The sequence below is a fragment of the Amia ocellicauda genome, chromosome 12 (genome assembly GCF_036373705.1).
Source record: "Amia ocellicauda isolate fAmiCal2 chromosome 12, fAmiCal2.hap1, whole genome shotgun sequence".
NCBI classification, from domain to species: Eukaryota; Metazoa; Chordata; class Actinopteri; order Amiiformes; family Amiidae; genus Amia; species Amia ocellicauda.
In genome coordinates, this window is record NC_089861.1 from 10,100,848 (window position 1) to 10,115,000 (window position 14,153).

The 14,153-nt window shown below is 42.1% G+C and overlaps 1 protein-coding gene across 2 annotated transcripts in view; it reads right to left on the reverse strand.

Annotated features, from left to right (window-relative positions):
• cfap99 (cilia and flagella associated protein 99) overlaps positions 1-14,153 on the reverse strand; it is a 43,578-nt gene that overhangs the window by 26,175 nt on the left and 3,250 nt on the right. For both annotated transcript variants that reach the window (XM_066718304.1, XM_066718305.1), the window contains 5 exons: positions 13,704-13,829; positions 12,804-12,948; positions 7,360-7,454; positions 6,451-6,563; positions 4,975-5,152 (listed from right to left, as the gene is read on the reverse strand). In XM_066718304.1, the coding sequence (XP_066574401.1) occupies positions 4,975-5,152; positions 6,451-6,563; positions 7,360-7,454; positions 12,804-12,948; positions 13,704-13,814 (642 nt within the window). In that variant the 5' untranslated portion in view covers positions 13,815-13,829. The remainder of the gene's footprint in view (positions 1-4,974; positions 5,153-6,450; positions 6,564-7,359; positions 7,455-12,803; positions 12,949-13,703; positions 13,830-14,153) is intronic.

The window sequence follows — 14,153 nt, forward strand, 5'->3', positions numbered from 1 at the left end:
TGTCTGTTTAACAATACATAAATGAATACAAACATGAATACAAACATAATTAAAAGTTACATGCTTGAATCTGGTGCCCAGTTGCAAGACATTTCATAAGGGAAACATCATAGTTGGGTAGGAAAAACAGGTCTTTCCACTTTTTAAACTCCTCTGCATTGCAAATGACAAAACAGGTGACAGTTCAATAGTGCCAAACAAAACAATCTGCAGAAAGCATTAGCAGATGGTTGATTTTTCTTTCTTTGTAGCCAATTTAATAGAAGCCCTTTCAGTCCTCCCTATTTTCTCTGCAGTGCTGTACCCCCACTGCGTGCTTAGCAGTAAAATACCCCAGTTTAAGGACACCTCTAAGGACAATGGGATTTCCCCCCTCACCATTCACCACAATGGTTACCAAGCCACAGCATAGCACTTTGTAAACACAGGGAGCAGAAAGGCTCATTCAGAAACGGTCGAGTCCCGAGGTGAAATCCATTCCACAGGTTCTGTTCTCAGACATTTCATTTTTTAGGAGGATTCTTTCTGTGCAATACATAATTGCAATGGAGTCTGCTGCACGGATTCTGATGGCGGTACTCAAATTAAGTCTCCATTCAAGTACTCATCGTCCATATTATTCAAAATCACACTTAGTCTGACACAGTAACACCTTGCTGTTTTTAGGCAGGCTGACAGATCCCGAGGAGATAAATAAAATATATCAACAGACCGAGCAGCATTTGACCTGATGAACACGGGAGAAAAATCTGAAGTAACAGCGAGAGATTTGAAGAAGGCATGTATTGGTCTTTAAACAAAGTATCCAAGATTCAAGGGTATTCTCTGAGAGGAATTTCAAAGGGAAACAGCTCTGTAAGAATAACTTTGATATATTCTTGTCATATCTCAAATACTCACAGTGCTTCTTGATTACCTTCTTGAGAATCACTAACAGGCGAATATATTAATTGCAGATGGCCCTGTCAAATGTTTGGGAATACAAGCCCACAAGACCCAGCTGTTTTCTGACGGCGTGATTCAGTATGACAGAACTCCCTCCAATACCTACATAAATACTTGCAATGCAGGGTAAACCTCACTGATGGTTTGTGAGATTTTGAAATAATCCAAAGGCATCCTGTGTGTCATCTGAGAAATTCTTAATGGAGTGTTGAAGAGTATCCAAGTAAACACATTTTTCCATAAGCTCATTATCTAGTCACTAGATCATTGTTGTACTATTTTAATTACAGTGCGTCTTTAATCGGTTTGGAGCAGCAGGGTGCCCACCACAGGCAGACAGTCTAAGCGAGCTTACTTTCCCACCGAGAATGCGTAACTACGGCTGAGCATTTCTATTACATCTGTCCCTGACAAATCTGCTCGCCTTCAGATGTCTTTTGTGCCGACGCCGTTTTTATAAATTAAACCGGAAAAATCCCATTAACCACCTAACACTGGCTTTCACTCCAGGACTAGAAAGAGCCTTTGTTGCGCTCCACAGAAGACGCGCTGAAGCCCTGACTATTAAAAGAAATTCACAAATGCATGCCTCCACTTTATTAATTTGTTTGGCAAGTGTTTCGATATCAGTTTTCAGGCTGTCCTTTCCACATTCAAAAGATGTTTAGGGTTGTTTTAAAGGCTGCTGGCAGCAACACACGTGGGAGCTTGTTTTGTCATTTCATTACCCGTGCCTTCGCGAAGAGATGAAGCATGGCTCCTGGCAAATTACAGCTTTAAACGAAGGAGGTGTAATAAAGAAAAAAAAAGTTTAAAAATGATTAGATGATTTTGGAGATAATTATTCACTTGTGCTGACTGTGTTTATGTTCACAGTGTCTGACTGAGACACTGAATGAAGACTGGAGAGTCCCATAAACCTTCTTAACACACAGAGACTCATGCATGATCTGCAAACATGCGGTCTAAATTCATGTTATAGCGATAACTGAGCCAGGAGCATTAGAGTTGGAAAACATACGCACACACAAATACAGAGTTGGAGATTAAAGTATTTGCACCTTTCTTTTGAAATTCTGTTAATCACTATATTTTGGGAGCATACTGAACACTTTTGTATTCTAGCAAGTACTGGTAAAAGTTATGGGTAAACAGCTAGAAGAAGTTGAAAGGATTCCAGTGGATTTAGAAGAGTTAAGACTGGAAATGCCAAAACATATGTACAACTTCAAGAAACTCTAGGATAATTTAGTGATCAGTAAACTTTCAAAAAATGTAATTGTTCAAAAAGTATAGTTTTAAAAATACATATTTCACTAAATGATTTTGTGAATGACAGGGTTTCAAATTGAAGGGAAAGTGTTTGAAACTGTAAATATATAGCACTTCAAGTATATTTCATGGATCAAGTCAACCCGTTTTAAAATACTTTTTAATGGCACACATTCCAATGTCAGCCACATGAAACAAGTTGTGCTCATTGTAATTCCTGGCTGTGCTCCCTGCTCTCCCCACTCGGCTCAATGTGGCTCCTGGGCTGTTCCACCCACACCAGAGCAGCACCTTCAAAAGGTTGCCTCGCTTTTGATCTGTATCATTCTGCTCACAACTATGCACAGTGTACACATGCACATGCAAACACACACGACCCAGAAGAGAGGTGCTCTTTGCAGGACTTCCATCCTCTGAAGACTGAAACAACACACACACACACACACACACAACCTCAATGTCACTTGTAGCACAGTGCTACATTTGCACACACTCTAAACCAACAATCCTGGTTTTCTGAAAATGATCAAGAATGTGACAAACTGGGGCATTTACACATTCCCTGACATGGGCCTACACCACCTTGAAGCCTAATCTTACCAACTTTCAGAAGCAAGCAAGGCTGGGTCTGGTCAGTACATGCATGGCAGACATCCAAGGAGAACCAGATTGCTGCTGGAAGAACTGTTGATGGATCGACAGGTGTCACTCTTCCCTCTGGAGGAGAAACTCCAAAGCAATGTCTGAGATAAATAGGGATGGGACACTGTGTTGTAAAGCAGTGGATCTCAACCCCTAGCCCCTGAAGATCCATTGTCCTGCTGGTTTCTTTTCCAACTAAGCTCTGAATTGCTTAATTGAACTAATTTGCCATTCGTGTTCTGACCCTGGTGCACTATTTGACTGAGTAGGGGACGTCAACCTATGTGTTCTGGCCAAACTCCAGTTCAGACTATTTCCATTCTAAATTGATCTAGCTTAATTGGCCAAATCCTGCCTCACATCTCCATGTTATCTGCTGGCAAAAAATGATTATTTGGCACAGAAAGGGCTGCTGAACAAGAAGAGCTACGTAAATGAAAGACATTATTTTATCCATCCATCCATCTATCTATCTATCTTTAAGTCTCTCTCTTTGTAAATAGCACACACATTCATTTGCTTTTGTTATTTAATCTATAAAATATGGAAATTCGAAGACTGCCATGCTGAGGAGTCAAAGCCCAGTGCTGTAATTAGATATAATTGTTTGGAGGCACACAGAGGCCTTTGGCCCATATCCTATAAATTATACAAAACTGCTGAACAGTAATAAAATCACAGCAGGATAAGAAGAAGCACATTAACCCATTATGAATCTGACAAAATGCCTTCAACCAATGAGATCCCCCCCCTGACAGCAGACAGGAAGGCCACAGCAAGGTGATGAGACTCGTTGGCAAGAGACACCCCCGCCACCGAGCAGCAACCGTCAGGAAACTGCTGAATAATAGATCTCCCATGAGCCCAACCCGGTTCACACAGCCCCATCCCCAGCCTTCATTTCCGCAAGAGGAGTAAACTGAGAAGGTCTCGGCGTTCATTTACAGCAATGAGACTTTCTGTGTGTATAATACAAACAGCACAGGGGGAGTGTGCCCAAGGGCAGGCATTACTGACCCGTGCGTGAGAGCCTCCAGCAAACAACCCAGCGCTGGAATAATCAACCCTTTCCTTTCTGACAAGTAAAGTAAAACGTTACTCAGAACTACTGATGATCTGTTCCTGCAGCAGGGATTCTGATCACAGCCAATTATGCATTTCTGGCGTTCCTGAAGTTCATCTCTCCAAATCTTTTCGATAAAGTACTAAGAAGAGCATAGTGAATTAATTTGCCCCAGCTTGAATATCCAGGATACCAAACAAAGCCGACTTGAGCTGGAGGAAAGATACCTTCCTTAGGGAACAAACACGACTTACACCATCTTTGTATTTTCTACTGCCTTATTCTTCTACTCTCAGACACCTAAAGGTTTGTATCCTGACTATTGCCGTGGAGTGCAATGCCTTCTTCACATGAATGACTGCTCTCCGCTTCTGAGTTTGAATGACCTGCTTTTGAAATCCCCAAACAATCTGAAAATACAGGTACAGGTACGTATTATCAAATTGGGTCCAGTTCAATTTCAGTACATTCCTGGTGGGGTTCTTTGTGTGATACAGCAAACCTCTTTTTAAAAACAAAACAAACAAAAAAAAACAAATAGGATCAGAACAGAGTATTCATGCAGAATGGTTTTTATCGACCAGATAACTGGTGTCCACACCTTTTTGGGGTGTGTTCAGCAATGTGGTTGGGTAACATTTTACAAGACTCAAAATATGTACATATCAACAAGCTGTCTGCATGAATGCCACATGGAAAAATACTTTCTGGAAAACTTTTCCAGAAACAAACACACACAGCTGACACTTGAAGTAGTTGAGGCTGCACAATGAGCAGAACCAGTTCACAGCTTCCGTTTCACAGGGGGCTGCACTCACAAAGAGAGGAGACTGCATTTTTCACCATTGGCCGGCTGAAACAAGTTGCTTATGACTTCTGGAAAGAGGCTAAACAGTTAAAGCTCAAAAGGAGCTAGAGGAGGGGTTTCTGTGAGGTTTTGTGGTGAAAGAATTGCACGCTGTGTTTGACTCAGTGCTGCTGTGAAAAACTAAATACGTTGCGACTTGATCCTAGTGAGCCGAGACAGGGGCGACGCAGAGATGGGAGTTTACCGGTTGCAGCTTCTCCTGGAGTGGGATCTTGTCTGGCAGTGGGACGGCACGTGGTTTGGGCTTGGTGAGATTGAACTCCCTGGGCTGCGTTTGCTTCTGGGCGGTTCTCTTCGGGGAACTCCCAAGAGCCACTCTGTTCGACAGCTGTGCCGTCAGCACCTCCATCTCGGGCTGCCACCTGAGGGAGCAATGCATTCCTGTCACCCAACCAGAAAAGAGTTACTCTCCTGCTATTTTCTATTTTCCCCTTAGCTTGTTTTGACTTTAATGTGTTAAATTACCTGTTATAACACCCTTAAACTCAGGTAACATGTCACGGGAAACATTAATAAAGTTGTTTTATACAGAGGTTGATGCCGTTTCTGTTAAAATTTTTATTCTAAACTGCAGGATGAATTCCCCTTCAAGCACCAAGAACAACTTCACACAGGATTCAAAGGAGTGACAAACATAGGCGATGACAAGTTTTTCCTAAAATATCCCATCCTTCCACATAATGGTACCGTTACATAGTGACTGCATGGTCAGAGACCCAGACTCATGGGAAATTACACAAGGGATTTTCGGCCCCATTCTTTGCAATCATAGAAACCCTTTAATGTGATACAGAAATCTGAAGCAGGAAAATGAAAGTAATAGAAGGGGTTTCAGGATTATTTAAAAGCGTTTTTAATATAATAATTAGAGAGGATTTTCACGACAGCGTTTGCGTGTAAATCTAGTTAAGAGCTCTGCAGGACCAGTTGTTTAAACAAAGAGGTATTGTTCATTACAATGGGTGGCAACTATTGTTTGCAAAGCATAGACTCCTGTAAAATGTTTTTTTTTTAATAATTCAAGAGAAGGGAACCAAAAGGATGATTGTTAGAGTGTTATAGTCAGTGTTGTTGTAGTTAAAAAGGTAAGAACTGATGAATAAGGACTATCTGGGCTGTGAACTTATCACCACTATTTCTCTACCTGCCTACAATACTGTTATCAGAATTGTGAAACCCCATCCATTTCTCAACTCTGCCCATGGTTATTATCTGAGGAGACAAACCCAGCTCAAATATTACCTAGATTTGTAATCATTAAAAGGAAAAAGGTTGCGTCACTCTGTCTCGAATACCGTGACTATTTGCTGGTTGCTTGAATAGAGGAACAATAATCTGTGTGGACACCTTTTGTAAACACGTCTGATACCAACAATGCCGAAACTCAAAGCAGTAATTAAGTGGACTAATTCAGCATTAGCATTTAAAAGAATGGATTTCACTTACAGGCCCTTCTGAACAGTAACACAATTTAAGTCTCATTTAAACTGCATTGCGATTTGTCAGCAAAACAAGAATCGTAAAAGCAGGTTGTTTTGTTGGGAATAAAAGGTGAAAGCTGGTTGCTCTATCATCCATTTCCAATAACTGCCTCTGTGGTTATCAGGGAGAAGAGAAAGAAAACAACAGGATTATGTTCGTTAATGGCATTCGTCGGTACCTCAGCAGAGGTGCGATCCAGTTGTTTTCCACATAGGGGGCGTCGTAAATCTGAATCCATTCATCCTTAATCCAGGTGTTTAGGTTCGTGACATCGAAAAAGAAGCCCAGGAACTGTGGATAATGGAGACACCATTTTACCTGGGAGACCGACAGGAGGGAGCTCTCCAGGGTTACACACGAGCTCCTGTTAAAATAACCAACTTTGATAATAGTAACAAACTATTACCACATCAAAATCTGAGAAAGGGGGTCTAAGGATCCAACAATGATAATGTCATTGTAAGGCTAAAGAATTAGAAGTTGTGTGTGTCCAAAATCAATGCAGTAAAGCAAAGACAATACTTGATACTTGAAAACACATGCACACAGACACAGACACACATGTATGTTATAGAGGGACTCAAACAGATTTTCAATGTTCATGTGGCATAGTTCACTGCCTGAAATAGGTGGATGTTATGAACACGTTTCCCTAATAAGGTGCACAATACCTAATCATTGGAGTTTACCTTCTCCTTTCAAGCCTATTTAACATTGCACACAGGCTGCAAACGAGAAACTTCAAAATGCCTAATTATAGAGAAACCCATTCTTAAATTAAAGGCTTTGTATTATCAAGGAGATTTCAAATGTAATAAAGCGACTGCCTAGAAAATGTCCATCTGTATGCCCTTGGGTCTTTAACTTTCCTGTTCGCATCTCCCTCGTTCTCTTCAACCTTTTTCATATTCACTTGGAAACGAGACGTGAACCTGAGAACTCAGATTCATCAACACCCGCCACTCCCAGGAAAAACAAATGGCACAAAAGCCACGCTCGGAACAATTCAACATAATGAACCATTTCATAAGCGGCACTTTTCACACCAAGAGATTGCATTCTCTCACAGAGGTCACTCAGCCCTTACCTTATGCATCTTATTTACATCCTGAGATTTGACGATCTTGCTGAAGTTTTGTAGACCAAGCTCCTCCAGGAGAAATGTGGCCAGGTAACATATGACTGAGGACAAGGAAAGACACTAGAGTACATACGCTCTACACATGGGACACAACAAATAATGTCTCGTATTTATTATACCTTTCCAAGCACTGACATTCATTCTATGAGAAGAAAACACATCGCCAATTCCTGAAGAATCACAGACCTCAGCTCAGCTTTTTGTCGATGAAAAAAAAAAAGTCTCTGGTAAAAAAAAAAAAAAGATGGTTCATAGATTATCTGATGTGCTGGGAAGGCACACTGTTGAGTAGACTTTCTGCCCAACATCACTATCGTGTGTTAAAACTGGGGGAGGAGTGATACAGGAATGTCAAGATAAATAAATAAATAAATAAATAAATAAAACCTGGACTGATATCAAACTGAACATATGCTGCCTGCATTGAGAAGAAGACACATGGAAACGAATGCAAATGAAACAGAGGGAGAGAAAGAAAGATGGATGGACAAAATCCCTTCACATGCTACTTAATAACCATAAAAAAACAGAATGAGTCCCTTATGCCTTCGCCGTTTCCCACATCCATTCAGATCTCTACTGTAATGTTTTCCTTTTCCATAATATACTACACATATGGAGTATTTTCTTTCCCTCAAACTTGGGCCAAAGGCAGGGTTTCAATATTGAACAGTGTATAAGAGCAAGTAAACAAAGGGGGCTTAGTTCACAATAGCGAAACATGCCGTTTCTCATATTAGTGTTAGTATATTAATGGTTTCTAATGGTCTCCTGTTTGCCTCAGCTTCCAGAGAGCAATAATTGTCACAGCTTAGTAAACTCAATTTTTCTTTAACAACAAACTCCCTTCTGTTCACCATTAAAAGGCAATTACACCGAGCACTTTTATATTAGAATGGATGCAGTACAATCTTCCTTTTACTTACTTTCTCCTTTTCATTGTTCCCCCCCCATCTCAGAAATCTGTAGTTCAGCCTCATTAATTTTCTTCCCCTGTAGTGTACATCTTAAACAGTCACTTTCTTACTCTGGCACCCATCGAGCTTTTTAAATTGCCCCTCTGCGTAGTGCCAGACGACCAGAGGAGAGCCCAATCGCACGTCTGTATTAGGTCTCTCCGAAACAGTTCATTTTCATTTCGCTTCACGTCTTTGTTAACAGAGATAAACATTTATGCAGAGCACTGGCAGCTCCAGTTAGTGTCATCATAATCGCACTCGCTGGTACGAGGCAGATGTTCATAAAAAAGATATTAAAGTGCAATTCACAGTAGTGGAAAGCCTGGAGGTGCAGGAACCAAATCCAGTTGAGTGCAAGAAATGAGAACATTACCAGATATATTATCACACGGTCCAGACTGCTGTCCTAATCAACACTCCAAGCTCACTTCGAAGTCCTTTCGCTCATTTCAATGGGCCCTGAGCTCTCCTAATCCATATTCAGACACCCTCACACTTACTTCAATTCCAGATTTTGAGCTTCCTTATAAATAAGTGTGGTAACGGATGCAGTCCTGCCTTCTAATGTTTTCCCACTCCTTACTTTCACTGAGCTGCCCTCTCGGAGACACATTAGTCAGAGCTCCAACAGTGAGTGGTCTGGTTGAGTTAAAACGGGCATCTGCTCTTTATTATCTGACCGTAAATGAAAAGAGAGACCCTGCTGAGCCAAAACTATCCTAACAACTCATGAGATCTTCATTGGTGCTGGGGTGGGTCCTTTGTTGTGGGGCAGGTGAAAGAGCCCCTGTTCTGTAACACACACTCAGAACATCGCTTCTGCCCAATTGGCCAGCATCACGCTCCCGTGCACAGGCAGCCCGGGCCCAGGCCTGCTCAACTGGAGTAAAGCTGTAATGTGCTGGCTTGTGTAATGCACACCAGGCGCAGCATGGCGCAGGGAGTGCTGACTCAGGCGGCCCTGCTGGCGCGGTGACCGAGCAGAAGATGCTCTGAGGCAGTTCAATGCAGGGAGAGCTCAGCTGAGAACTAGGAGCAGAATACGGCAGCAGTCGGAGCCTCCCTGCACTTTAACGAGATGTTTTAGCCTCCAGTCTTTTGCCCTTATTTGGGTTCCTACTTGTTGTTCATACAGTCATGGCGATATGTGCATCGTTGGTCCTGCATGAATGGATTTGCCTTGCTAATGACCTGTTATTGGAAAAAATACAGTTTGTGTTGAAATGTGCAGAGGAAGTAACTGCTGAGAAGTACTGTTGAGTTATGAATGTGTAAATCCGAAATCTGCTGGGAATCGAGTCCCGATCTGCCATGGAAAAGCAGTATATCGGTATTAATAGCGAGATGGAGACTCTGGCAGCTGTTCTGGCTGCAGCAGAGGGTGGTGGGGGTGCATGTTGAGGTGTAATGCACAGGGCTTAGAAGTATGTCCATCAAGGATGAAGCTGCTGATTACTACCTGGCTAGGCAGGCTGAATATTTTGGTAAAGCACTGATATGCTTGGCTGAGGTGTTGGAGCTTGATTCCAGGTGCCCATGTCTGTTCCTTCTGCTATAATGGATTGACTATTCTCTCTATTCCTGGCAATGGGACATTTAGGGAAGTTTCACTGCTCAACTGATGGGCACAGGACTGAATTTGCCCAACATGTGTTAAAAAATAAAGCATCTGAGGGAGAGGCACAAACAAAATGAGGCAATGTAAACACCATGGTTTACAATGGGCCAGAAAACACATTCCAAAGCTGCATCTTGAGTAGCATTTGAAGGTTAGATGAGCTGAGCAGCAGGGCTAAACTCACTGCAGTCAGTCCATAATACAGATGAATGAAAGTTAATAAAGTTCAAGGGTCTTGTCAGGTTAAATGAATGAATGCACACCATGTAAAAAACATCCAGTTAATAAACTCATCTGCTGTACAGGAGAGCTGTCTGTGGCGTTACTGCAGTCCACAATATCCTCTGCCTGCAGCATAACGCAGTGATAAATCTCCCTCTCTCTCCTCGCCAGTCCTGTACGAAACATTTCTATTAATGTCTCTGTGTTTTCGAGATGGGGGGGGGAGGGTGTTCAACTGTCATTTCCTGAGAGCGGGTTGCAGGACACCTCCCAGGGAGCTGCGGAGCTGAATAGCGGCAATCAAGGGAATGGCGAGGACGAACAGGAGAGAGACAGGTAATTCGCCGACTGTCAGCATCCTTCCAAAGACATGTACAGTGTAAAGCAAACATTCTGGCAAAGCTCCAGTTCCAAACCTCTGGACCAAGAATGCAATGTTCTGCTGCCACCACTCAGTCACACTCTCAACAATTTAATGTACTGTTTTGTACTGTGGAGATGACATTGAGCATCAATTGTGAATTCAATATATTGTTATTGGCGTGAACTATCTTTAAGGAGGGAATTTCACTTTAAGGAGTTTGCCACTGTGTTCTCATGGCTCTCTGTATGAGCTTCTTTTACTATTGGCCTGCGAGTTGATTGTTTTCCACAGCGGGGGCATGTTATTGTTCCAGAGCCAGTGTAGTGCAGCTGTAGAGTGCTGAAACAGCACAGACAGAGCAGCCCCACTGCCCCCCAGCATGCCATACACACACCCTGCACACCAGGCCAATGCACCCAATATTAGCAGTGCAGTGCGGTGACAGGAGCCTGCAGGGAAGTGCAGCACATGTCACACCTGTCTGCACTGCCACTGGAGGGAGAAACTTCATGCAGTCATTGGGCAAAACACAAACATCCATCCGTTTTCATTCACCGCTGCTTCCAGGGATGCCAGTCCATTGCAGGAAAAAAAACAACAGCAAAAGACATGATTTGGATATTTTTATTGTCTTTTGTTTTGCATATCTGATTTGATCTTTTTACTGATATTTATGGTTTGCTTTTTGCCAAGTGTTTACAAACATTGGGCTGGGACTGATTTCATGCACACATATGTTTGCATTTATAGGGAACTAAATCAATAAAGATCAAGTTTGAAATCATTTGAATTGAACCACTGCTAAGTCTCACAGGAAGAGAGCTAGGTACATTGAAGTGCAAGACTGGACTGAACTGGATTTGTAAATTGCCTATGGATTACATTAAAAATGCAACTATTTCCTGTGAATTATCTAGTGTAAACAACAACAGCAAGAATTAATTGAGTGTAAGTACTGGGAAACCAAGGACAGACTGACCTGTGGCCAAAGTAGAGAGTACAACCTCATGATGATGAATGTGTGGACGGATGAGGAGTAATTCCCAAGATAAAATCGCAATATTTCACACTCAGGGCTCAATGCTAGGGAGATAGATATATTCCGCAGAGCTATATAAAAAGTGCTGGTGTCTCTTTACTAAACAATCTGTGCTGCCAATGTTCATTCTTTCAGGATCCTTCAGGAAACAGCATGAAGATGCTCTTAGATCAACACAAAAACTCAAAACCAAACAAACACACAACACTGCAAACGGCCCCTTCTCATTCCTGACCTTTTCTTACATTCTCTGGTAATTGGTTTTTTAAAATCCCCTTCCCTCTCTCCACTTACCAGAGCAGCGGGATACCTGAAATCGAGGCCCTGAACCCAACAATAGCAGGGACAAAATGATGGATGGCTGAGAAAATGAAAATAATCACAGAGTGCAACCATATCATAAACTCTGCCAAAATCGAGGGGGTTTGTATCATGTCCCGGACTGCTGAGATTGAATTACCGGACTCTGTTGTGTTTCGAACATTTGTGATGGTTTATATTTAGGCACTTGGTTGGGCTTTTCACGATCTATCATTCCAGTTTTCCTTTGAGTCTGTCACGTTGAGGTTCGGAGTACAGAAAGGCCATCTGAAAACTTACACTCCGAGCGGCAGGTGAGGGAGAGTTCTGTACAGTTCTAGGCAAAGAGCAGCTTCATGCGAGCAAAGAAAACCCGAACGTCATCTTGCTTTGCTGCAGGTTACTGGAAAACAACTAGGCAAGCATGTGGTAGAATGTGAGCTGGAGTGGAGTAATGACCGCTTTCACGCCTGCATTGCTCAATGCCCTGCAGCAGCATGATTAATTTCCCTGAGCATCAATAACCCTACTTGCTCCGCTATTAGACTCTGAAAGGTGTTATCATCATTTACTGCAGGAATTCCAGTGGTAACATGCAACAGAGCCCGACTGAATCCTAATGCTGAGGTGACTTTGCCAAACCTTGTGACACGATTCTGAAATCAGCTGTTAATGACAAACAACTGCTGCTGTAGGAATCTCAGGTTGTTCTTTTAATGAATATTTGTAATCTAGGCAGAACCTTAGTTCTCCACAAACAACAAGGTAACAAGCCCCAGGGTGACTGCAGAAATGAAACTGTTCTATAAGCAGCACATCCACAAAGAACAATCATTAAAATAACAATCATAACATAAGCGAAATAATAATCATATTATTCCCACTTACCAGCGAATAGGTTGCGCTGGGAGTGAAGGATGTTTTTTCCACATCGGACATAAAATGCATCAACAACAATATCCAGCAGCTTCTTATACTCGATGCAACCAGAGAAAACATCCAGCACAAACATTTCTTCAGAAACATCCACATTCTGAGAGAAAGATAGAGAGAAAGAGATGATGGTGACTTTGCATTAGCTGCTATCTGCAGGGAAAAACTGCTGAATTTACCTGAATTTTAAAAGCCTATTCTTCTGTGGAGATTATCTTGAATATGTATTTATTTCTTCTCTCGTTGTTCCTTATTTATTTATTCATCCTATGTGTGAAACAGACCTGAAAGAGCACACATTTGTCCCTGAGCTAATTTGCTGAGATGTACTCTGTGAATATTGCTAAAAAGGACTGCAGTGATTTGTAGCTATTACTACCAAGCAATTACTTTGGCAGGAGAAATCACATTCGTGCTGTTGTGTATCTGGCCTAACTAAAAAAACATGTTTGAGGTGTGGTGAAGTGCATTTTTCAATTTACTGGCCAATTAAATTAAGCTAATCTGACTTTGTGTTTTGGGTTACTTTGGATGTTAGTCAGTGATACACAATCAAAGGGTTTCTTCTAGTGTGTGGAGAGAAGACTTTAAAACAATATTATAAAACTCATAACACCTCCCATCTTTTCAGAGATACTCAGATTAAAATAAATAACATTTGTACAGTATTTGCATCATATCTACTTTCATTGACACAAAATCTAAATGGGCAGTCTGAACTACACTGGGGTATTTATGCCATATAAATAAATAATACAATGCATGCATATGTTTTTAGTCAATCTTCAGTCTCCGCTTTCTGGTACCACTCCAGTGTTTGCAGTGCATTTCAGACCTCCACATATATTGCACTACCTGCAGAGTCTTTGAAGCATCACCTAGGAAGGTTTCAACACACTGGCTTTCAGGATCAAACTTGTCAAGCAGCCGAAGCACTTCTCTGACAAGCTTCACGTAACTTGTCATCTTCAATGTTCAAGCCTGAGGAGACACAACACGGGTGAGCCGCAGACACACACGCATGCACACGGACACACACACACACACACACAGACACACATAGACACACACACAGACACGCACACAGACACACAGACACACGCACACACACAGACACACGCACACACACAGACAAACGCACACACACACACACGCACACGCACAGACACGCACACACAGACACACACACGCACACACACACAGACACACGCACACAGACACACACACGCACACACACACGCACACACACACAGACACAGACACGCACACACGCACACACACAGACACGCACACACACAGACAGAC